The sequence below is a fragment of the Echinops telfairi genome, unplaced genomic scaffold (assembly GCF_000313985.2).
Source record: "Echinops telfairi isolate 266 unplaced genomic scaffold, ASM31398v2 ScPeMD7_3;HRSCAF=10, whole genome shotgun sequence".
NCBI lineage: Eukaryota > Metazoa > Chordata > Mammalia > Afrosoricida > Tenrecidae > Echinops > Echinops telfairi.
In genome coordinates, this window is record NW_022103899.1 from 54,357,784 (window position 1) to 54,384,249 (window position 26,466).

At 41.6% G+C, this 26,466-nt stretch overlaps 1 protein-coding gene and 1 pseudogene across 6 annotated transcripts in view; one reads left to right on the forward strand and one right to left on the reverse strand.

Moving 5' to 3' along the window:
* The window catches only part of LOC105978498, a 3,304-nt pseudogene extending 2,999 nt beyond the window's left edge, over nucleotides 1–305 (reverse strand).
* Nucleotides 306–405: 100 nt separating this feature from the next.
* AGFG1 (ArfGAP with FG repeats 1) overlaps nucleotides 406–26,466 on the forward strand; it is an 82,242-nt gene continuing 56,181 nt past the window's right edge. For all 6 annotated transcript variants that reach the window (XM_030886700.2, XM_045294735.1, XM_004701659.4 and 3 more), the window contains exons 1-2: nucleotides 406–425; nucleotides 21,033–21,126. In XM_030886700.2, the coding sequence (XP_030742560.2) occupies nucleotides 421–425; nucleotides 21,033–21,126 (99 nt within the window). In that variant the 5' untranslated portion in view covers nucleotides 406–420. The remainder of the gene's footprint in view (nucleotides 426–21,032; nucleotides 21,127–26,466) is intronic.

Genomic DNA, 26,466 nt, shown 5'->3' on the forward strand with positions numbered 1-26,466 from the left:
GGCAGCCCCCGGCGGGGGGGTCTTCCCGCGGACGAGTGGAGGCGGGGAGGCCGAGAAGCAGATGGGAGGTCGCGGGTTGTCGCCTCCTGCTCTCGAGACCCGCGGGGTAGGCGGGTGGGGTGGGCTGGGAGTCGAGTTGCCAGTTGTGACGGGCATAGGGTGTCGACTCGGAGTTCCTGGGGCTGCCGATCGACAGTGGCTCGGTCCTTATTGGATCAGCGAGTGCCCTGGCTGTCTGCAGAAATGGGGCAGCGTTGTCTTCGGGGTGGGTTGGGGGGAGCCCAAACCAAAACGGAGCCTGCCATGCCGAATGAATGACTGGCACGATGTCTATGCAGTTCGCGGTTTTGCTTTTGCTTCATTCCGTTCCAGTCTGCTCAGTGTTTCGTCGCAACCAGGTTTCACTTGGAAAGTTTGCCGATGAGGTGGGGTCTGGGGCTGAGTTGCTTACCGGTACTCCTTTCGCCGAATTCCAACATGGTGGTTTCTTGAAGGGTTGGTTGGTTACCAAATGCTGTTGAAACCGTTGATGGTAGGGTTCATTCCTAGTGAGGCAGCAAAGGACAGGGCAAGCTGGGAACCCGATTTGTCAACGTTTCGAAAAACGCAGGGCCTGCTCACTGGTGTCTGGTTTTGAACATATATTTTAAAGTGGGTCGTGTATTTTCATTGTCCGTGGCTAACACTTCCTCTGTAGACGTTTATTATTGAATCCCTGCAAGGTTCTGGATAAGGCCTTGGGGTACACTGATAACCCCAACAAAGGCCATGTTCTCCTAGGAGGGAGACTGCAATAAAGGATTAAGTCCGGAAAAACGTCAGGGGAAGTGTTCTGCGGAGGGATTAAGATGGGAGTGATAACCAAGGCTGAAAGGTCACTTGTAGATTATGTAGTTCCACAACAACCCTGAGAAGTTGATGCTTACTGAAATATAAAATAAACTCACTGCCGTAAGTTGATGCTGACTTATAGCGATGCTAAAGGATAGCGTAGAACTGCTCTTGTGGGTTTCCAAGACTATAACTCTTTATAGGAGTAAAAATCCCCATCTTTCTCCTGCAGAGTGGCTGGTGGTTTTGAACTACTGACCTTGCATTTTGCCCAAAGGGTAACAACTACACCCACCACCAGGGGATGGAGATTTCACCACAAGGTCAGCAGTTTGAAACCATCAACAATTCTGCAGGAAAAGGATGAGGTTTCTGCTTCTGTAAAGATTTAAAGGGCAATTTTGCTTGGCCTATAGAGGCACTATGAGTTGGAATTGGCAGTGAGTTTGTGTGTGTATTTCTGGCCTCTCTGTGTTCTCGCTTTTTCAGAGTACAAAACAAGCAGCATTTCATATATTGCAGCATGTGTATAATACCAAGCTTAGAGCTAAGCAAACCTAGCTTGAGTCTTGACCCCACTTCTAGCTGTGTGCCATGGATAATGACCCTAGATGTCCGTAAGCCTGAGTTGTTCATCCGCCAAATTGATTCCTTAGGTTTGTTTTTAGTATTAACGTTGCTAAACATGGCACACACTGGCTGGTCTGTGCTCTGTGTCCACTAGATTCTCATTAGATGCCATGCTTCAGAAATACTCCATTATCTGAGGGTAATGGTAGTTGTTTATTTTAATGAGATTTAATCTGTGACAGATAAGTTATCCTTCTTTGTTGGTTGCTCTCCATCAGTGGAGAGGCCCTGGAGGTACCGGAATCTTTCTGTTATGGTAAGGAGCTTGCAGTCTGAGGGAGTCAAGTATGAAAACATGAGAAGTTTTCCAAAAAGTTCATGGACAAACTGGAGAAGATATTGGACTTTCTCCATGGGCATTTATTTTGAGCCCCCTGGCATTTCCTTTCTGTGGATGAGTTGCCCAGGTGGCACATTGTGGCTGGCGTGGGGAGCAGGGAGAAGCTTTGGGAAGCTTCACAGAGGTGATGCTTGAGCAAAACGTGTGAAGCCAGGTTCCACGGGGCAGGCAGCGTCATGTGGTTGGGAGAGTGAGTGCTTAGAGCTAGACAAACCTGGTTTTTAGTCTTGGCTCCACTTCCTAGCTGTGTGGCATTGATAATGGCCCACGATGTCTTTTGAGGTTGAGTTTTTTCATCTCCCAAATGGTTTGCTTTTAGTATAAACATGGGACATCCTGGCTGGTACGTGCTAGCTGAAACGTTGCACTGGCCACGGGGAGAAGGACAGGCTTTGTGGAGGGAACAGTATGCGAAAAACATTGAATTGAGAAACAGCCTGTGTTAGCTCATATTTTTTGGGTGTAACTTAAAATCTGACTCACATTGATTTAAAAAGAAGGAAATGTACTGCCTGGCTTTCAGGCAGAGTTTATCCAGTGTGTTAATGATGTTGCCTAGATTTCCTTCATCAAAAGATGATGACTGCCCCAGCTTTGAGGACTGCGTAAAACTGAACCCACTCCCGCCGAGGTGATCGAGTTCATAGAGTTCATAGAGCCTTATAGAGTTTTCAAGGTTATAGTAATTGCATTTGTCCTATTGCAGTGCATTCAAGTGAGTCACATGGCTATGCTGAGCCAGTAAATGAGTGTGGTCATTGGGACAACCAAACAAACTAGGTTGGACCACTGACCTTTGAGCTACTCCTGAGTCACAGCAGCCCCTTGTGTTGCAGAGCAGAACTGCACTCCGTAGACTCTTCAATGCCTTTCAACCTGGAGCAACAGACATGCATGGCACCAGGGGCCAGGTTTGAATCAACAACCCTTTGGTGAATTGGGGAGCTTCTTTACCTTTTGCACCACCCTGAAACTCCTCCTGGAGCAACAAGGAGCCCTAAGTGGAATTCCCAAATCAGGAGTCTGGGGGTGGAATGGAGCCTGGAATGGAGCCATTAAAATGTCACTGAGGGGAAAATGGGGTCTGAGGAAGTTTTTGTTTTTGTTTTTTCTCATTAAAAAGCAATATTGCAGGACAGATTGACTAGAGAAACAAATTTATAGACACTCATATGTATATAAGAGTTTTATATAAAGAGCAATTGTATATTGAGGAAACATCCCAGTCTAGTCCAGATAAGTCAAATATTAGTCCATATGTCCAATACCAGTCTATAAATTCCTCTTCAGTCCCACGCAACACATGCAATGTTGCTGAATGCCAGAAGAACATAGACCAGTGGGTGGAAAGTCTTGTGGATCCAGTGGTGGTGGAAGCATCTCAGTGCTCGCACGGGTCTCCCAAGTGGCTCCTCCAGCTCCAGGGTTCTGGCTCCATCTGGCTTACCATCAGGAATGGGAAGCCGAGAGAGTGTGTGTCCTGCCTCCAGGAAGAAGACAGGAGGCCTCAGAATCTTCAGGAGAAGGCCATGCCCACACAGAGGCCTCATTGGCTATGACCTGATTGATTGGCTAGACTCCACTCCTTCACTCAAGTTGACAGGAGATTATGTAACTACCATAACAAGAATACGAGTGTAATAATTAGGTTTAATAATGACTGTGTATTTGCTGTTTACTTGACATAAAAGGTGTTGACACTGCCACTTGCTTTGTGATTTAGGTCAAATAGGAATTCAGGTCACTGTGTAGGGATCCACCTTTGCTTTCTTTATGGTACAGTGATCATACGTATCTTAGGGTTGAAATGTGGATTCAACAACAGAGCTTGCTTGACAACAGTAGCTGCCATCATGAACCTTGGGATGGGCATTCATTTCCCAACCTCTTGATATAGATGGAGCCAGGATCTCATTGCAGTCTTACTAGGCTCTGAGCTAATCTTTCCTGTCCTGTCCTCTCTGTCTTTCCAGATGACTGTGTGTACATGTGCATACAAGGTGCTCACTCAGGGTGGATAATGGAAGTCAGATTGTGAAACTTTCCAGTAGACTTTGGCTTAGAGACAGTAAGACGAATGGTTTTGGCTTTTTTGAGATACAATGGAACATTCTAAGACAGTGGTTCTCAACCTTCTTAATGCCACAATCCTTTAATACAGTTCCTCATGTTTTGGGGCTCCCCCAACCATAAAATCAGTTTTGTTGCTACTTCATAACTAATTTTGCTACTGTTATGAATCGGGCAACCCTTGTAAAAGGGTCGTTGGACCCCCAAAGAGGTCGCGACCCACAGGTTGCGAACTGTTGTTCTATGCCATTGAATTGTTATTTTCTTACTCACTTACAGAGTTAAAATTGTGACTAGAAATAAAAAATATTCTGCATGAATCCTCCGGACATTTAAATTATATACAATAGTAGGGAGTTGCCTTCATGTTAAAGAACTTTCCCTGGATTTAGAAATTGTTTTAGATCAAATTATCTGTATTGTAGAGACAGTCAATGACTACTGTATTAGTGTAGTATAGTGAAACAATGAATGACTACCGTATTAATGTAAAACAACAAAAGATGGTCCTGTCCGTAAAATAAATTACTAATAAATGCTCAGTGATGTGTATAGGTAAAATACAAGATTACATTTTGAAAAAACACCACGAGCACCAGCTTTTTTATGTGGGATAGCACATTTAAGCAGACTTTCTCTGGTCAGTAAATGGGTCAAAGAGTAACTCATGCTCTTAGTTTTATATGCATTTTGACTCTAATGTGGTTACTTGTTATAGCAAGAATTTGGATGTTTTTTTAATTACTATTTAAAGTTGGGCAGATAAAGTCATTTATATTTAATTATTGTTTAGTGTTGGGTTGATTGCAGTCAAGTATACATTGTAAGCTTGATTTTTATTATTTAGGGCGTCATGAAGCCACAGTGGGTAGTGATTTATATTCTTAATTCCTGTTTCAGCTTACTTTTGGTACTTCATTGTAACTTGGCTATGTTTTGTTTACCGATCCCTCCTGATAACATGTCCAAGAACAGGAGATGAAGTCCTGCCATCCTTGCTTCAAAGAAGCATTCTGGCTGTACTTCTTGCTAAACATTTCTTTGCTCTTCTGGCAGTCCATGGTGTATTCACTGTTCTTTGCCAGTACTATGAGTCAAAGACATCAGTTCATTCTTATCTCCCTTATTTCATTGTCCTGAGTTAGCATGCTTCTGAGGTGATTGAAAATAGCTGCCTTGGGTCAGATGCACCTTTGGCCTCAGTCACATCTTTGCTCTTTAACACTTTAGAGAAAGGAGTCTTTGGCAGCATACTTGTCCATTGCGATATTCCACTTGGTTGCACGATGACTGCTTCTATAGGCTTTGCTTATGGATCCAAGTAGCATGAAATCTATGACAACTTTGATCTCTTCTCCCTTGATCATGATGTTGCTTATTTGCCCAGCTGTGAGGAATTTTGTTTCCTCTCTCTTGAGGTGTAAGCCAGGCAGAAGGCTGTATTCTTTGACCTTCATTCGTTAGTGCTTCAAGTTCTCTCTCAACAAGCAAGGCTGTGCCATTTACGTGTCATAGGTTAATAGGCCCCCCCCCCCCCCCCAGTTACAGGGTTTATTAGAGAAGTGACCATTTATAGTTTAGGATTCAGAATGGCTCAGGGTAGTTGTCTGATCATGATAGCTTTTTTGCCATGTCAGAGATCAGTCCCCTCTCTCAGCCCCACTGCTTGCAAATGTAAAGTTCCTTAGCTTTGTTCATGTAGTCCTGGAGGCAGTGAACTCTGCCAGTATGCTTAGGCCTTACTCAGCTCTCTGCCTCTGTGGGCTCAGTGGTCAGCCAAGAACCTACAGATTCTCCAATTTACCAGCAAGCCTCCTGTCCAAAGGCACTTGCTCCTTGGCTTGGCACACCTGCTGTAAGCCACCTCACTCCAAGGACCAAGCCCACCGTGTTCCACTCGGATCTCCGGGTTTGCTTGCTGCGCTTGCCTCTGCTCCTCACTCGCTCTCACCCTCTCGGATGGTACAGCTCTCCTTGGGTCAGGGATCTAAGAGGTTCTCGATGTTGGGGGCCTAGATCCGAAAGATATGCACTGCTCTTGGCTCTTCTTTTTTTGATTACTATAGTGCCTGACATTTTTTAAAACAAAAAGTGAAAGACTAAACAAAGCCTGACTTGTCCAGGTGATGTGGAAAAGCCGTCCCATGTTTGATGGGACGTCCTATCTGTTTGAAGGAAAGGCACACACAAAGATACAGCTGCAAACACTAAAGAAAACTGGATGTTGGGGGAAAAACTAGCTGGGTCCCCAGAGAAAAGAAGTGACTGCTGGATTTGTGGATTTGGCTGCCAGGCACACCTGGGTCCTAGTGGCTGCCTGTCAGGCAGGAGACTAGGTGCTAAGGAGTGGGGTTCTTATGAGCCCACTGCAGGGGGAAAGGCTGTGCCTTTCAGATGGGTGCCAGCTGCATGACCCATTGTCTAGTGGCTGAAGTCTTGCCTAGGTGAATCCTGAGGGCAAAAGGTGGCAGTCTGTCTATGGGATGCCGGGAAACTGGCAGAACACATTGATAAATGTCTGCTTGTTGAAACACACAGTAGCCACGCCTCCACGCTGCCCCTGCAAAAAGAGGCACCCAAGCTGCAGCTTGACTTCTGGTGGCTCCATGTTCAGCTACCAGCTGCCTTGGGGTCCTTGCTGAAGGTGTATATGGTCACAATTATGAAGACTCCCTTGTGTTCTGCTTTCTGATTTGCTAGAGAGAAAGGCCAGGCCATGAGACGACAGCATGGAGACTCATCATCACCTGCTCCCCTTGTGACCTGGAATGACTTGAAATGCCAGCCCCACATTGTCACAGCATGAATAGTGGGAGAGTAAGGCTACTCCAACACACACCCACTCCCCCCACCCCCACCCCCCACATACACAAACACTGGAGGGACTGACCAGGGCCACTTATCCAGCCTACCCTGTGAGGCAGGACTGACCACCAGGACTCAGCAGACATTTTCTATATACAGGGTGAAATTCTGCCTTTTCCCAGGATAAATTACACTTCCAGGCTCTTCTATAAATTATACCATTTAGCAAGGAAAAACAACAACCGTTCTTTGCAATACTAACCATAACAATTATGGTAACATAATTATGATCCTCATAGATGTTTCATCATAGTCAATAGCACACAAGTAAACATCTTTCTGATAGTCTCTACTTTAATCCGAGATCCATCTAACATCAGCAATGATATCTCTTATTCCATGTCCTCTTGTGAATCCAGCTTGAATGATCTTTTTTTAAAAAAATTATCTTCAGCAAAACCCTTTTTGCTTGTGATATAAATGGTGGAACCCACTCCCACTGAGCCATTCCCAACTCATAGCTGTCCAGTAGGGATTAGACATGCCCCTCAGGGTTTCCGAGCCTGTAGAGATTGCCACATCTTTTGCCTATGGAGTGGCTGGTGGGTTTGAACTGCCGAACTTCTTGTTAGCAGCCTAATGCTTAATGCAGTGAATCACCACAATGCCTTACAGTAACACTGGTTGATGATGTCCACATTCCGTTGGATCGCCTTTCTTTGGGATGGTAATGCATATGATCTCTTTCAGTCAATTGGCCAGGTAACTATACAAGGTAAGCCCTTCTAGCATTGCAGTTATTTGTTGAAGCATCTCAATTTGGTGTTTTTTCAATTCCCAGCGACTTGTTTTTCTCCAGTACTTTCAGTGCAGCTTGCACTTCTTCGATAATAACATCTGTCCTTGATCATAATGCTACCTTCTGGGATGATTGAACATTATCAATTATTTTTTGTATAATGACTTAGTTTCTTTCCATCTTCCTCTGATACTTCTTGCATCGTTCAGTATTTTGCCCATAAAATCTTTCAATATTGCAATCCAAGGCATGATTTTTTTTTCTTTAAGCTTGGAAAATGCTGTGTGTGTTCTTCCCTTTGCACTTTATAACTGCAGGTCTTTTCACATTTTGTTGTACTACTTTGTCTTCTCAAACTACCTTCTAAAATATGTCAGTCCAGCATCTTTTCCTTTCTCTTTCTTGTCTCTCTTTAATGGCCCTTTTCTTGTTTATATGTGTTCCCTTGGTGTCATTCCATAGCTGTCTTGGTTTTTGGTCATTAGTTTTCAATGCTTTCAATGTATTTTGAGATATTGTCTTAAGTTCAGGTGAGATGTACCAGGAGGCAAACTTTGGTTCTTAGGGACGTGTTCTCATTTTCTTCAGGTTCAACATGAACTTGCACGTGTGCAATTGATGGTTTGCTTAGCAGACGTCTTCTGGTTTTGTTCTGATCAAACTCTTGTCTCTTCCCACAGATGTAGTTGATCTGATTCCTGTGTATTCCATCTGGGATAAGTGCAAGTATGTAGTTGCTGGTTATGTTTTTTAAAAAGATATTTTCAATGAATAGATAATTGGGTTTGGCAAAAATGGAATCTCCAAGGCCATATTTCCAACTACTGATACTTCTTTTTTGTTTCCAATATTTGCATTCCAACCTCCAGTAATTTTCAGTGTATCAATTGCATGCTTGATTAATTTTATACCAGAGGAGTTAGTAGAATTCTTCAATTTTTTTCATGACCAACTTTAGTGATTGCTGTATATATTTGAATAATCTTATTAGCTGCTTTTCCTATCTCTATTGATATGAGCCTATCACTGACAGGGTTGTACTTCAGGTAGATCTTAAGAATTTTTTAAACAGTGAATGTTGTATTTTCTCTCTACCGCTTATTATTTCTGGCATATTGGTGGACCCTATGGTTGTTCAGTCCCAAATGGCCGCTACCAGTCCATTTCAGCTCACTAATGGCTATGATATTAAACAACAACAATAAAAACACCAGACTCACTGTCACTGAGTCAATGCTGACTCATAGCAACTGTGTAGGACAGAGTAGAACTACCCCAATGAGTTTCAGAGACGAACTCTACAAGCCTAGAACTTCTTATCTTTTTCTAGTAGAGCAGCTGGTCTTTCTGAGTCAGAATTAACTGGATGACAGTGGGTGGTTATCTTGTATCTAGACCCATTACTAAGCTCTCTTCTAAGACTTCCCAGGATATAGCATTACCTTCAAATCATGATTTCCCCCACGTTTGAACTCATTGCTCTGCTTTCTGAGAGCATATGGCTCTAAACTGTAGTTGGATGTTCATGTTAGTCCAGCTGGCTTGTATTGGGGTTTGACCCCTTATCATTGAAATGGTCTTATTCAATATTGGAATTAGATTCCAGCTGAATGAATGGTTTCTAAAAACCAGATGAAGCTCCTAGTGGCCCTTTATCTCAGACTGTTAATTTATGAGACGTGCTATCTGTTGTGTGATGCCTTTATTAACAAACTAGGATAGAGGCAGGTTCATATATCAAAATAACTTTGTTTATTCCAACATTTTTAGCAACTATAGAAATTTCTGTAGCCTATTAAGTGATTTTAACCAGCTTTTATCCCAGCGGGAGAGAAACAATTAATAAAACTAACGAAATAAGCTTTCATACTTACTCAGCACAGATTTGTTGGCTATTTGCAAAGGTGGTTTTAGGCCTAGTTAAGGGCAACCTGCTGGTGGACAGATGGAATAAGTCACACCGTCTGGCTGCAGTCATACCTGGGCGGTGGTGGGCCAGAGGAAAACTCCTGGGGGTCTCCATGGGACTTAGTAATTACTTTGCAAAACCACATTTTTAATTCCACCAGTAGATGACTTTGGGGTGTCTTGGAACCAGTGAACAGGAATCATGCTTTCTGAGGGCCAGAGCTGCTCTCACTAAATGGCTCCGTTGATGTAATTTTTCTCTTCATAAATCTGAAACTTTAAAATGTGTATTTTTAGGATCTGGAACGGGTGGTACTTCACTTTGGCACTGTAAAAATAATGTTTACTTGCCCAACACTTTTCATTTAATCGTTATGACTAATGTCATTCCAGTAAAATGTTTTATAAGCAGTGAATTCACATGAAAGCTCAACTAGGCTTAGCAAAAAGAAAAAAGTGACATGAGTCTTAAAAAAATATATGTCTATATCACATGCCACATGGATGTGTGTATTTATATTTCCATTTTGATTCACTATAGATTTTTTTACTTTAAGTGATCAAATTAGGTGGAGAAGATGATCTTCCAAGAGAAATTTAATTGGTGAAAATACTATCAAAGTTACTATAGGTAATAACATGGAATCAGGATTATAGGTTTTAAAATTCGAATACATTAAAATTACTTTTTTTGGTCTATAAATGGTACACCAGAAAGTTATGTGGCGATTTAATAATCAACACATAATCAGAATATGTAATTTTAATTTTATTCCAAAAAACTCCTTGATACCCTGTCAGACCCTGTGGTTATTGGCTGCCTTGGAATTGGCCCTTCACCCTTGCCCCATGTCAGTGGAATGAAACCCTCTCAGGTCTTAGGTCATCCTGTGATGGGATGCAGATTGTACCATTGTGCCACATAGGGCTCGTTATTGGTTGATGTTCAGAACCGGATCACCAGGCCCTTCTTCCTAGCCCATCTTAGTCTAGAACAGCGGTTCTCAACTTGTGGGTCGCCACCCCTTTGGGGATCGAACGACCCTTTCACAGGGGTTGCCCCATTCATCACAGTAGCAAAATTACAGTTATGAAGTAGCAACGAAAATAATTTTATGGTTGGGGTTTCACCACAACATGAAGAACTGTATTAAAGGGTCGCGGCATTAGGAAGGTTGAGAACCACTGGTCTAGAAGCTCTGTTAAAAGCCCTGGGAAGTACTGATCTGCAGTGTATAAACTTTACGTATGCTTTTACATAGCATCATCCCTTTAAGATTCATCTAAGCTACTTGCCTTTTTCAGTAGTTTTTTTTCTTACTGTTGTGCCATATTCCATTACAAGCTTATTTATTCATTCCTCATTTGAACAACATTTTGGGTTGTTTCCACTCCTAAATACAGCTGCTTTAAACCACGTAGGTACTGTTTTGGGGGGTGAACATGTGTTTTCATTTCACCTGGATAAGTACATAGAACTGGGATTGTTCAGTGAAATGGCAAGTATGTATTTAGTTTTATTTTGAAATTGGACAGTTTTCTTTAGTGACCATGTCATCTGTAACCCCATTAGCAGTATCTGAGACACCCAGCTGTTTTGCATCCTTGCTACTCGAGGGAGTGTGAGGAATTCTTTGACCGGGATTGTCGGTTGACGGGTTTTCTTTCAGCATCTGAAAGAATATAGGTGACTTCTTTTTACCTCCATTATTTCTCACGAGAAAACCACGTGCATCCAGTACTGTTCCTCTATTACGAATACATCCTTCTCTGCTGACCAATTGCAAGGTTTTTTCCTTTTCTTTATTTTTCAACAATTATATGTCGAAGCATGGATTTCTTTGGCTATACATCTTTGGATTTCCTGGTATTCTCGAAGCTTTCACTTTATATGTTTTCCTAAATTGGGGGATTTTTCAGTTATTATATCTTCATATATTTTTTCCTGAGCAGTGTAATTTTTCCTCCTCTCTCTGGAACTCCATTGAGAACCATATTTGACCTTTGGGTGTCTCCCAGGTCTTGAGGCTCTGGGTTTTTTTGTTCTACTCTCTCCAATTTTTCCCCCTTTATGGTTTGATGCTTTCTATATAAATATCTTATATGTAGCTTAGTAATTTTTCTGTTATTCTTGTTCTGCTCTGGAAGCTAGCCAGGGAAGCTTTTAATTTTAGTTTAAAAATTTGAGTCTCTATTTTTCTGTGTGTCTCAACCACAACTACGAACAAGTTATTCCATTGAGTAGACTTAGTAGTAGTGATGAACTGTTTCCCTTGATGAGAACCAGTCACCAGCATAATAAATGGAGAAAAATTTAACAATTTTATTCTATTTGGATCAATAGTCAAAGCCTATGGAAGTAGCAGTTGAAATCAATGGACATATTTACAAATGGAAAATGTGCTACAAAAGACTTTAACCCTTTTATGACTTGATGTTTTCTGTTGGGGTGTAGTGAAATGGTCTGACAGGGGTCCTCAAACTATGGCCCGTGGGCCACATGCAGCCCGCCGAGGACATTTGCCAGGTGTTTTTGCCTCGTTTTGTTTTTTACTTCAAAATAAGATATGTGCAGTATGCATACGAATTTGTTCATAGTTTTTTTTTTAAACTATAGTCCGGCCCTCCATAGGGTCTGAGGGACAGTGAACTGGCCCCCTGTTTAAAAAGTTTGACGACCTCCACACCCTTTGTAGCTCATGCTGCCATCTGGTGTGTGTGTGTGTGGGGGGGTCCGTATTAAAGCATCATCTGAAGAAACTGGTCTCATTGCTCATCTACCCCAGCATCAAAAGACCCTAGGAACATGTGCCTCACTCATTGTATTAAAATCCATATTACCTCCAAAATTTAAAGGGCCATTAACTATGGGGAACAAATGGCTTTAATTAAAAAAACTTCAAACTAAGAAATAATTCAGTCTTGGAAGTGTTAAAGTTTTATCTTTCAAATCAACATTGTCCTCCTTAAAAATTTAAAAAGCATAAAAAGCAAGGATGCCACTTGGACTAAGGTACCGTATATACTCTAAGCCCACCAGAATATCAGCTGAGGCACCTAATTTTACCACAAAAACTGCATTAACAATGTGCTGAAAAACTCGGCTTATACACGAGTATGTAGGGTACTGCTGACCCACGTCATGGTCTTCTCAGTCTCCCCCTGCACCATGAAAGCCGGACAGTGAATAGGACCGAAGAAGAATGGATACATTAAAATTACCATGTGGTGAAGAACACTGAAGCAGACCTTCATGGATTGCCAGGAGAGTAAGGAACCATGGTGATGTGGTAGTTAGGTGCTCAGCTGCTAGCCTTTAATGCTGGCAGTGTGAACTTGCTGGCCTCTACTTAAGAGAAACACGTGGCCGCTTGTTTCTGTAAAGACTCAGTCTTGTAAACCTTATGGACAGTTCTGTTCTATCCTATTGTTTCTCTGCATTGGAATGGACTCTGACAGTGAGTTTGCTCTTTTGTTTTTGACTAGAAAAACAATCCGTCTTAGAATAAATGAAACTAGAATTCTCCTTAAGAGTGAGAACGGTGAGATTTGGGGAAAAAAAAGACATCGGGTTTGATTTAGTTCTCACAGCCATCAAGTCAATTCTGTCTCCTAGGGAATCCTGTGGGAGGGGGTAGAACTGTCCCTTGGGAGTTTCCGAGACTAACTATACAGGAGTGAAAAACCCTGTCCCTCTCCTGCGGAGTGACCGGTGGTTTTGAACTTCTGACATTGGTAGTTGCAGTCCAACTAGTAACTACCACGCCAGTAGACCCCCAGTAGTTGTTAGGTGTCCTCAAGTTGGCTCCAACTCAATAGCAACACCATGCACCCCAATGAACCGATACTTGGTCGTGGGCCAGCCTCACGATCGTTGCTGTGTCTGAGCCCGTTGTTGTCTGTAGCCACTGTGTGGGTCCATCTCATTGCAAATCGTTGTCATTTTTGCTGACCTTTACTTGACCGAGCATCATGTCCTTTTCCGGGGACTGGTTTCTCCTGGTAACAAATCCATATGAAATATGAAGCCTCACCATCTTTGTGACTAAGCATTATGGTTGCACTTCTCCCAAAACAAATTTGTGTGTGCTTCTGGCAGTGCGCACAGTACTTTTAATATTCTTCACCATCACTTTAATTCAAATCAATTATTTTTTGGTCTTCTTTACTCATGGTCCAGTTTTGCTTTCATAGAGGCTGGTAGTAAATACCATGGCTTGGGTCAAGCTCGCCGTCTCAAAACTCATTGCCATCAACAGCCACCTCCCTGTGGGCTTCCTAGACAGTGACTGTTTCGAACTGCTGACCATGCAGATCGCAGCCCAACAAGTAACCACTACGCTACCAGGGGCATCTTAATTCTTGTTGCTCTTTAATACTTTGCACAAAGGTCTTTTACAACAGATTTTCCCAAAGCAATATAGCATTTATTATCTTGACTGCTGCTTCCATAGACATCGATTGTGTATCCAAGTAAAATGAAATCCTTTACAACTTCCTGTTTGTGATATTGTTTATTGGCCCAGTTGTGAAGATTTTTGTCTTATGTTGAGGTATAATCTATATTGAAGGCTGTGTCTTGTGTCTTCATGCATAAGTGCCTCTTGGCTTTGAGCAAGCAAAGTTGTGTCATCTGCCTACTACAGGTTGTCAGTGTACTCCCTCAAATCCGGTTGCTCTGTTATTCTCCGTATAGTCCAGGCTCTTAGATAATTCATGCCGCGTATACATTGAATAAGTGTGATGAAAGATACATCCCTGTTGCAACCTTATCCTAAACCAAGTAGTATCACTTTCTTCTGCTTAAAGATTTTACATGAGCATAGTTAGGTGTCCCGGAATTTTTGTACTCTGTAATGCCATCCATAATATGTTAGGGAGGGTTCTCAGAAAGGGTTGGGGAGGGGTCTTAAGGAGCTCCACAGGAGCCACAGTAATAGATTCAGACATGCCAGGAGTCGTCAGGGGGCACTGCCCTGGGTAGCGTTCTGTTCTATACGCGGTGACTATGAGTCAGAATTGATGGAATGGCAACTAGCTACAAAGATGCATTTCTATGTTTTCCATATAATATTTTAATTCACGAAAGCACTCTCCCATGAATTCAGAATACCAGCAACCCACATTTCCCTGCACTTTGCTTTTTTGCTCTTTGCACATTTTTTCCTCTTACAAATGGAAGGTTTGGGGTGACCTTGCTCTCATGTCTGTTTTCCATGTGTCTTTTAAACTCATCACAAAATCTTTTAAACTCATTTATGATGGAAATTCACCTTTAATCGCTTACAGTATAGTGTAAACAGAACTTTTATGTGCACTGGGAAATGAGCCAAATGTGTGTGACTCGCTTTATTGTGGTGGTCTGGAGCCAAGCCAGCCTTGCTCTGAAGTGTGCTGGTGTGTCCAGCAAGAACTCTAAATGGGGATGTGTTTACTGATGTGTAGATATAGTTATGGATATTCGTTGTATATTTTGGATTAAGAAATGCTACTGTGTGATTGTGTAAGTTCAGTGAAATAGTGAAGTTAGCTAGCACTTTGTTGACCGCAGTCAGGCTTTGTGGTGGCACAGTGGTTTAGTGCTGTCTGCTTTAATTGTAGTTTGAGAGGTGAGGTATTTGCAGGGCAGAAGTTAAGTGACTTCTGTATTTCAGATAGGTAGAGGGACCTTGCGTCCATGAACTTCAGAATTTCGGACTGTTTTATTCATTTTGGTTTTCCTGTCAGGTATGATGCTTTCAGGCTAATGGTCAAACGCTCTGCCTTAGTTTACCAGGCTGTACAAGGAGATGGTCTCTTTACCTTTCGAGCTTCATTGACCCCCTTCATATTTGACTTGGTAATATTTGGCATATAATATTATGGTTACCTACATTTCTGATTCCTTCCTTTTTTATTGTGCTGTTTAATTTTTTATTGTGAATTAAGTGAAGGCTTACAGAGCAGATCATCAGTTTTACATTCAGCAGTTTGTCTCAACTCATCCCTTGCAATTCCCTTAAGGTACCATCCCTTACCCTACTTCCTCCCCATGCTGACTGTTTTCATTGCTCCTCCTTTTCTAACCCTCTGAACTTTGTTTTTGGGCAAATGGTGCCCTTCTGATCCATCATTGATTGTTTCAATGGGGCTTGAGTTCAGTTCTAGACTTGAAGTGTGCTTAAGGGCCATAGCCACAAACATCCCACCTGCCCTCTCTCAGACCAGTCAACCTGGTCTCTGTTTTATGATTCTGGGTTCTGGTCCACATTTTTCTCCCACTCTATCCATCACCTTTTGATGGATGTGATATTGCTCAGAGTAGGTGGGAGTGGCAGCCAGGCACCATCTAGTTCTCATTATGGAGAATGTTCCTGAGGTTCATTAGTCCCCTGGACTAATTGTTTGCATGTGTCTTTTGATTTTCACCTCATCTTCGAGATGGAGAAAGACCAGTGTTTGCTCCTTAAATTCACTGCCTTTGAGTCAATTCTGACCCATGGCAACCCTATAGGACAAAATAGAACTGCCCTTTGGGTTTCCAAGGCTGTAAACCTTTAAAGTAGCCGAGAGCTCATCTTTCTCTGTAGAGCAGCTGGTGGGTTCCAGCTGTAGCCTTGCTGTTAGCAAACCCACTCGCAACCATTGTACCACCAGAGTTTAAACCCCAGTCATTACTCACCAAAGTAGGATGTAGAACATGGTGTGAAGTTTGCCAGTAGACTTTGATATCCCCTAGGCCATGGTGCTGATCCCTCAGGGCCCAGTGACTCATTTCCCCAAAGTGTTTGCTTTTATATAAAAAGAGATTTCATAACTTTGTCCCTTGTATACTCCGCTGCATTCATGGGTATATTGCAGCAAAGCCAAATATGTACACATATACAAATACTCTCTGTTGAACCTGTATTATACCCTGTTTCCCCGAAAGTAAGACATCCCCTGAAAATAAGACCTACTTACAGTTTTGCCTCGTGCTGAAATATAAGGCATCTCCCCGAAAATAAGACCTCCCTGAAAATAAGCCCCCCCAAGCTACCGTAACTCTGGACTCTGGACGGTAGCGGTGGGCCACACAGCTCACTGTTGGCCACAGCGCAGCCCGAGCAGACAGGAAGTGCTAGGTCTCTTTTAATAAAACAGTAAACAATAAATGTGTACCGTATTCTTCTTCATGGAAAAATATGACATCCCCTGAAAATAAGACCTAGCGCATCTTTGGGAGCAAAAATTAATATGACACTGCCTTATTTTGGGGGAAACGGTATTATTCGTGGGTATACGCCCACTCTCCCTCCCACACCTGTTTACCTTACTTGTCTAGCCCAGAATCTACTTGTTGATCACAACTACTACAGAGTTGTGTCACAACTCAAACTCACTGCCAGCTAGTCAATTCTGACTCATAGCAACACTGCTGGACAGAGTAGAACTGCCCCTGTGGGGTTTTGAGACTATAACTCTTTATGGGAGTAGAAACCTCATCTTTAACCCACCGAGCGCCTGGTAGTTTCAAACTCTGGACCTTGCTGTTAGCAGCACAACTTGTAACCAACTACACCACCAGGGCGCTTATGGGATTATGCATATAACATTATTTGCCTCTGCTGTCTTTAAGTCTTGCAAATCTTCCAGTGTCATCCCTAGTCTCCATTATTTTTTCCTAATTCATTGTACATTGCCTTCCTTTCACCCAACTTAAAACGTGTCTACCATTGTTGTTATTGTTAGGTGCCATCAAATTGGCTCTGACTCATAGTGACACTGTACAACCCAAAGAAACACTGCCTGGTCCTGCACTGTCCTCACAATTGTTCTTATGTTTGAGCCCATTATTGTAGCCATTGTGTCAATCCATCTTGTCAGGAGGCTTACTCATTTTTTCTTTCCTTCTTCCTTTTTTGCCTTCCTATTTTTTTGCTGCCCCTCTGCTTTACGAAGCATGACATCTTTCTTCAGGGACTAGTGTCTTGACAGTATGTCCAAAGTGTGTTTCTACCCTTTCCCTTCAACTTTTCCTTCCTCCCCTTCCTTCCGCTCCCTCATCAAACTGTGTAACCATCAAAGAAGGTGTCTTTTAATGTGAATACCTTGTGTTGACTTTTTATAATAGTGGCCTCACAACTTTTTATAAAGGTATCCTTTTATGGTTCATTTATTTCCGTCACCATAATGTCCCTAAGTTTGCATTGTTTCCACCTTTTTGCATTGTGACCAGCACTGCCATGGACATGAGTATGCATGTATCTGTTTTTGTCACGGCTCTTCTCTAGGATATACCCTAAGGAGTGGGATTGCTGGGTCGTAGGGCATTTCTCTTTCGGAGAACACACCACACCGATAACACAATGCTCTCACCCTTCACAGACTCAACAGTAGTTTCTTTGTGCCCTCTCCTGTATTTACGGTTTTCTATTTTCTAACTTTGCTGTTAAAGCTGAAGTGAGGTACTGCCTCATTGTTATTTGTATCTCTTCATTGGCTAATGATCATTAGCATTTCTGCATGTATTTGTTGGCTGCCTGAATGGTGAAATGCCTGTTCATGTCCTCTGTCCATTTTTTCCCACTGGACCGTTGGTCTTTTTGGTTGTTGAGGTATTGAAGTTTTCTATAAATTTTAGAGGTCAGTTTCTTGTGTAATAAATGTCATTGACCTAAACACCCCCCCCCCAATTTATTCTTGGTGAAATCTTTTGATGCACACAAACATCTAATTTTTAGGATGTCTCAGTCATACAGTTTGTCTTCTTGTGTTTGTGGGCTTTTCATTAGTGGCTTTGTGCCATGTATTATGGCTCCCAAAGTTTGTCTCTAGCTTTTCACGGATAATCTTTTGAGTTCTAGGTTTTATATTTAGATCTTGAGCTATCGAGTGTTCTTTTTTTTAATATGGGGTAAAATATGGGTCCTGATAAATTTTTCTGTTAAAAAACAATGATCTCTCCTCCATTCAATACTTTTCAGCCCTTTGTCAAAGTTGAAGCTGACTATAGGTCAGTAGAATAATTTCTGGGCTCTTTCATACCAGCATCAGGCCTGTAGTAGGTTTTGACAGGTCTCCTCCTTCATTCTTCTTTAGTAATGCTTTGCTCATCTGAGGACGCTTGTTTCCATATAACATTGGTGATTACCGTTTATCAGAAGCCTTTGGAATAGGTTCTCAAGTGGTCTTGCTAGGTGAAATGTAGTGAATGAGGCTCTTGATAAATGTTGGTGGATTCATCCAGCCATGAGTGTAAGACTTCTTGTGCTTATGAATCATCAGTTGGCTTCCTACTTAACAGGTCCATAGTTTTCCATTCTTTGCCAAATCCTTTTATAAACATGTAAACATATTTATGTAGGAAGCGTTCATTGAGAATGTAGTCACTGTCTGCTCAGATAAATGGAACATAAAAGAACAATTGGAGTAACAAAGTATCAGGAATAAAGCTCACATTGCCTTTGAGTTAGTTTATGTCATAAATGTGACCTTGGGAAAATAGTTTGTAAGTCTATTTCCATTTTAAGTCCACGGAGAACCCTCTTAAAGAAACTGTAGTGATGGCTCTTGGAAAGAGGAGAAAAATAGCCTATCATGGTTAGATTCTGAGTCTATTTTGTATATGTGTTTCATAAATCCACAGTTTGTTCACTTATTTAATGTGAAAGCTCTGAGCATAAATGGATTTTGTGATATAACTGTACACGTTATAATTTAATGAGATTCCAAGATGAAATGTAACTTACAAAGATACACTTGGTTTTATGAATTGCTATCTTTTTGTCATATAACTATTTGTGAAGTATAAGGATGTAATGGTTTGCTCCAAAATGTATCCTTGTAACAGTTTGACATTTTATTATTAGACTGTCATTCTTCCACCTTTTTACTGTGTGTGTGTGTGTGTGTGTGTGTGTGTGTGTGTGTGTGTGTGTGAATATAAAAGGACTAGGAAGGCAAAGGGCAGGGGTGTTAGCCGGAACAAGGAAAAGAGGAGGTATTAGGACAAACGTGCCAAATGATTAGTGAGAAAGTAGATGCTTGACAGATCATTCTTGAGTTTGTTTCTTCTTCAGTAGTTTTGGAAAAAGTAGGTTTAAAATACAAATAATAAATTAATACACTTTCCAGAAAATGGTAAATTCAGATGTTTGGTTTTTAAAAAAAAATAATTTGGATGTGATATGCTATGTTTGGAGACAAAGTGTTATATTTTAAATGAGAATCATGAAAGTGATCAGAGTTAACTGGTTGATTAGAGACAAGTGGGAACACCACCCCCACCCCACCACCCCACCCCAGGTTCTTGGCCCTTTGTTAACATTGCAGGTCTGGACCTGTTACTCGGTTTTCAAACAGTAACCAGGTTTACAGGGGACCAGTAGTATGAGGCACGCACACCTTACAAATAATCAACCTTTTAGGATCAAGGGGGAAGAGGCATTTGCCCCAGGACAGAGTTCAATAGGGTTAGGAGAAAAGCGGGTGGGGTGGGGGACTGAATGAATGGTGTTGCATGGAAGGAATTGACAGTGAATGAGATGAAGCCAATTGTGGGTGTAAACTGATGATCTGCACTGTAAACCTTCACTGAAGTCACAATAAAAAGTTGGAAAATGGAATTTTTCCATGAGTTTTTTGAAGCCCCCTCACATATTATTGATCTGCTTTAGAGTCTGATTTCCAGGCGAGATTTTTATTAGAGGACATGACAGATAAGTTTATGAATTTGCCTCTGATGTCTTTCTGATAGTTGGACAGAATGAATGTAGTTCTTCATTTCTCTGTGTGTATTTCTACGTGCATATTTCATTTCTCTGCATATTTCACCTTGTCGTGTGCATAATAAAAGGACCCCTGGTTATTCATTGGACTGCCAACCACAAGATTGGTTGTTAAAAACCTCCAGCTGCTCCTTGAGAGGAAGCTGAGGCTTTCTGCTCCTGTAATGCTGCATACTCTCAGAAACCCAGGAAGGGTTGCTGTGATTTTGAACGGACTCGGTGGCAGTGGGTTTGGTTTGGTTTGGGTTTATACAGAAAAGGATTCTGGTTTATAAGGGATCTTGAAAGTTAATCTTCTACCCAGATATTTCATCAGCCCCCAATCAGTATCCCTGCAGTTATTTTTTGAACAGGTTTGCTTCCCGAGGTGATTGAAAATGTTTACTGTAAATTCCCCTTTGAATTAACAGAGGTAAACCTTGTAAATTACTGACAGCTTCCTTGGGTTAGCCTTAAACTTACCCAGAGGTTGTGTACATAAATACACAAAAGTGTATATATGTGTAGCTCCAAACTTAAGGTATGTATGAAAGTATTTGAACTAATTACTTCTTGAAATCTTTACCCAAAGCCTTTCACATACGTAGTCTTCTTCCACCAGAAACTCAGAAATGGTCTTTGTGTTCCAGGGGCCATGGGCATCTAACAGGGATGTTGTTGAACCTGTTTTCAAACAGAGTTTGAGTCTTGTTGTTAACCAAACCTTACTTCTTGTGCGGATTAAGATTTTCAGTGATTTAAAAGTACTTTTTAGTCTATGGGATGAAAACTCTGTTTTGAGTTTAAATGTACTAACTAAAAGTGGTTTGGGGGTGGTGGAATGGTTTGAATTGTTACCTGTGTAACTTAAAAATTTTTATAGCATATTAGTAATACATCTTAAAAATATTTTCTCTTTTAGGCGAGGGTTAAATCCACCCCACAGGGTGAAATCTATCTCCATGACAACATTCACACAACAGGAAATTGAATTCCTGCAAAAACATGGGAATGAAGTAAGTGTTTCTGTAATTTTCAACTTTAAATTTTTTATGGCAATCATTTTAATAAGTTGCTTGGTTAGGATGGTGAATTTCACTGTAAAAGTTATTCTTAGGTTCTGGCTTTTTCATAGTTTAGACTTTATTGAATCATGTATTTGGAAATCATGCCCAGTAGCCCCGGAGATGCAGTCATTGTAGTACTCAGCTACAATCAAAAGGGCAGTGGTTCAAACCCACCGGCTGTTCTCTGGAATCACCTGTCCTGTGGGTCCCTAGGAGTCAAAGTGGACTTGGTGGCAGTGGGTTTGTATACCTTAACAAGAGGTGACATGTATTTAAAGTTCATTAGTGTTGAATGTAAAATGTGTTTGAGAAGACGTGGTAATGGAGTAATTGCAGTCTTTGCTTTAAAAGCCAAAGAGAAGTGTGAAACCTGTACAGGTTAGCTTTGTGGTGGTACAGTTTTTAACTTCTGTTACACTCTGTGTGAGCACCTTTCACTGGAGGCTTGTTCCTGCTTTCCGCTGCTAAGTGTAACCCGGGGTCTTGTGCATCATGTGATGCTCAGTGTTTAGAAAGGTGTTGGTTATCTGGAGGTTAGTTGTTCTGAGGTCTCAGGTAATACCAGGTAGACTTCCTGTGAGGGAAGGGAAGTTTTCTTTTCTACGCTGTTTAACTTTTGGTCATCTTTCTTTCTTTTGTTTTTTTTTCCTTTTAAAAGTTCTACGTGTTGCTCTAAGAGTAGTGATTTCATTTATTCTTTAAATTTATGATAGCTGCCATGGTGTTTGTCAGTAGGCTATGTAAGAGAAGCATCAACAACTAAAACATGGTCTGTACTCCGTGGGTGTGCTGGGTGCAGGCGAGCTTGGGTCCTGGTCGTGGCGGGCTGCCCACAATTGATTTCATAGGCATCGGAGCTTCCAAGTGGCACACAGAAAGGGCATCCAAATGCAATTGGCCTGTTCTCAGCTCTGTAACAGTGCAGAACTATAGGGTGTATGTGCGCACTGCTGCTTCTTTAACTGTTACTGTAATGGTTTTAAAACTTAGGGCTTCTCCACTGTATTTCAGAATACTTAAATAAATAGAGGTGAAAAGGCACGGCTTTCTTTAGTGAATCCATAATTGCCCCTTGGTCCTTCTATCCTACTGTCCATGTTTCAGAGAAGTGTGACCCAGAATTTTCCAGACACGTATGCCAGGATCCTTTAGCAGTAAATAAAAAGCCGTTCTTACATTTCTTAGAGAAGTTTTTTAAAATTTTTATAAAGAAAGAGTATTGATTACTCAGTCTCAGTAATTCATGAGTAATCTGTGGAAGGATACTTTTAGACCATGTAATAAATGCCCTTGCTTACCCAGACTGCTTTTAGTGTTCTGAGGGAATGAGAAACAAGATATTGGATTCCGTACTTTGGTTCTCTGTATTACTAACAATATCTGTGCTCTTAACAGGGCTTGCTTCGTGCTAGTTTAGTCATGGCTGACAATGTGACACCTGGATGGATGACTTTGAATTTTCTTAATGTAAACAGGAATGCTATGAGAACAGGAAAAATGACAGGTTACAACCCTGCTACAACTTGATCTCCATTTTCAAAAATAAGGGCAAGATGCGGGTTGCATAGGAACCAAATCTCTGGAACAACTGAGTGGAAACCAACGGGGCCCCACTCAGAGATGGCAGCTAATGCACTGCTGTGAATTTATATGTTGCTCTCCACAGTCCTTGCAAGCATCCAGTGAGTCCGGTGTGTCAAGCTCCTGAAAGGATTCTCTGGAGCCTCCCAGACCAGGACTTTGATCATAATTCTCCCATTCCAATTAGTGTTCCAGACCAGCTCTGTTCTGGTTTTTCTTTATCAACCACGACTGAACCGGTTTCAAAACCCGGGCCCTAAAAACTTAGGATGAAGAAGTAGAAGAGAATTTATAACAAATTCATGGACTTCTTGTGCAAATAGTATCAGTTTATCTCTTTTAAAATATAAAATTTTAAGTATAGCATACCTAGAGATAAGTACACAGATCTTAAGTCTACGTTTCAAGGTTTGTTACCATATTTTGACCATTCTCTTTCACAGAGAATAGCTTGGAAAAACTACAAACAAACTCAATGCTGTCAAGTTGATTCTGATTTCTAACCACCCTATCGGATGACGTAGACCTGCCTCTTTGGGTTTCCTTGGGTATAAATCTTTACTGGAGCAGAAAGCTTTATCCTCCTGTAGAAGCAGCTGGTGTGTTCAAATTACTGACCTTGCTGTTAGCAGTCCAAGTAAGCTACTGCCCCACCAGGGCTCCTGTAGCTTAGAAAAGACCACTTTAATCTCATACAAGTTTTGGAGTAAAAAGGCACTATCTTATATTTTGTGCATGTTAAGATGATTGTTTTACAAATTGAGAGGTCGGGAGGCATATATCCTAAAGCAGCACCCTTGAATCTTCTATCCTCAAGGCATGTTCTGTTGTCACTATTGACAGGTGTTGCTGGCTCAAGCAGACAAGTGCCATGGGTTGAATGGCCTACGGTTTGTTGAACTCTTCTTCTAAAGAAGAATAAATTTGCATGCTGCAGGTTTTGAATATTTCTCCAAACACTTATATGTGGCAAAACCCTGCTTACAATCTTTTAATCTTTTAATATGGTAAAAAAATTTATATTCAGAATTAGCCATCGGGACTCGGTTTAGATAGATGGTCCCAGTTTTGTTGGCAACATCCAAAGTATTGTAGCCAGGAACCAAGGAGCCAACTGAGCTTATGCCTTCTTGCCTCCAGGGCCTGCCAATGTCACACAGCTCCTCCCAGAGTGTGTGGTCTGGTGCCTACCCGATCTGACACTTGCAGTGAACACTGTGTGTGGGTGTTTTCCATCGTCTTCATTGCTGACTCATGAGTGGTCAGTGGGAACTTGATGGCACCGTGGTCATGCTGGTCTCTCCTGGGGTCACTGTTTGGAAGCTGCTTGGACTGCTTTTTTTGGCTGTGGATGCCATTCTATACTCCTCCTAGGCCCCTGATGCCTCCTTTTGGCTTCAGTTTTGGGAGGTGAGACGGGGCTTCCTTCCTGCTTTTGGTGCTATCTCTGTATCTCTTGATAGAGGGGGGCTGCCTTAAGGAATAGAGAAACCAGTAATGGAGACTCCCAGACACATATCCAGGGGAGATCTCCCTTTTGGTTTAGAATTAGACCAAGAATTGTTCCTTGTTTTGGAAAGTCACAAAAATAAAGGCAACATAATTCATGGTGTTTTAGTCAACAGTAAGGTATACTGGTGTTGTATGTAAGCAAATGTTATTACTATGAATAACTAGGCACTTAGTATTTATTACAGTATATATCACTTGTTTCTACAGAGTGGTTTACAAATTGCTTCCATTTTCCCAGACTCCTTCAATATAGTTAGTGAAGCTGCTAGGTATTGATCAGGTTACAGGACATGGTATAATTCTTGTTGGTAAGGTGCAGGAGAATAAAGCACATTACTGGATTTTGTCTTGTTTTGGCTGAAATTATTTTTACATTTTTCCATAGGTAATATATTTAAAAATTCCAAATATTGTCATGCTTCCTTTGATTCAAAATATTGCATATAAACAACCAGTGGCTTTCACTTTGTGTCCTGCCCTCTTGCATGGAATTTCACCACCAAGTTAGCTCCTGAGAATCCAGGCTAATGGAAGGAGTGCTGGCAAACAGTTTTCTGGGTAATTCAATGGAAAAGAAAATGAAGAAGTAATTTTATTTATTTTTTAATTCTTTTTAAGCTTTTGAAAATTAGTTTATTTTGAAGTTTCACTGACATACAATGTAAATAGTTCATTTACATCCCTAAGAGTTGTTCAGCTATTGCCAATCTCAGCTCCAAGATGTCTCTTTTTCCTTGTACTTGTTGAGGAGCCCTGGTGGTGCAGTGGTTACCTTTTGGGCTGCTAACTGCAAAGTTGCCAGTTGGAGATCACCTAGGAGAAAGATGAAGTTTACTCCCATAAAGAGCCACAGTATCAGAAACCCACAGGGACAGTTGACCTGGGTCACAGGGTCACTGAGTTGGCATCAAATCCATGGTAGTGAGCTTTTAGGTTCAAACAAGATGGATTGACACAGTGCTGCATCAATGGGCTCAGGTGTAGGAACAATTGGGAGGATGGCATAGGACTGTACAATGTTGTGTTCTCTTGTGCATCGTGTAGCAATGGGTTGGAGCTGTCTTCCATGGTATACAGCCACATGTAATGATACAGAATGCAAGAAGATCACAGGCCATTGAGTGCAAGGTCTTGTAAATCCAGTGGCGGTGGATGCATCTCCAGGGCTCTAGCTGCCATCAGCACAGCTCAAAGTGGCTCATCAACAGGAAGGGGAAGCAGAGAGAGAAAATGTTAGTTTCTTTCTCTTAGTGACAAATTAACCATCCTTCTTATTTATGGTTTAGGACTGAAAGTGAACAGCCTTTTCTGATACTCTTTATGTACACAGTCTATGCACGTAGGGATAAAATTGTGGATTGATCCACAGTGCTTGATGAGTGGAGTCCCAGGGGGGTGTCGCAAACCATTAAGCACTTGACTAGTAACTGAAAGGCTGGCAGTTGGAACCCAGGCCTAAACAACCTGGCAGTTGGCTTCCCAACCGTCACAGCCTGCAAACTCGGTGGAGCAGTTCTGCACTGACATGGAAGTGGCCGTGAATAGGAATCGGCTCGATGGCAATGAATCTCTTTTTAAAAGTGGGGATCATTTTAAAATACTTTGCTTTCATTCCAATGGGGTTTCTTAGGGGAAGCACCAGGTTCCAATTCAGGATCAGAAGTGACTCAGGATACAGCCAAGTTCTTTGCTCAGGACTGCAGGCACGCCCAGGAATGATTGCTGTTGAGAAGTCTGTTAATGGACAAATGTGCTGGACACAACTGCTGTGTGTATGGATTGTGATAAGAGTTGTGTGAGCCCCCAATAAAATCATTAAAAAAATTCTATTAAATTAGACCCGTTATATATTTTTACTCTGCCACTATGTATGGTTGTCACCCTTCATTTCTGAACTGAATCTTCACTAATCATCTCCTGGCTACCAGGAACTGTCCTTGAGTTCTAGGGATAAAGAGATACAAAACCAGATGCAGTGTATGTAGTTAGTTGGGGGAGGATAGTCTAGTCAGGGTGATAAGTAATCCAGATAGATTTCCTGCCATCCCATTTTGGTGGAAGAGTCAAAAGCAGTTTCAGGTTTGGAATTGGAGGGTTTTAGGCTTGTGGCCACTGATCTGATGATTCCTCCTACAGTATCGATGTTTCAAACAGGCCTTAACTTTATAAGACAGGTAGCCAGACTTTTGAGGCACT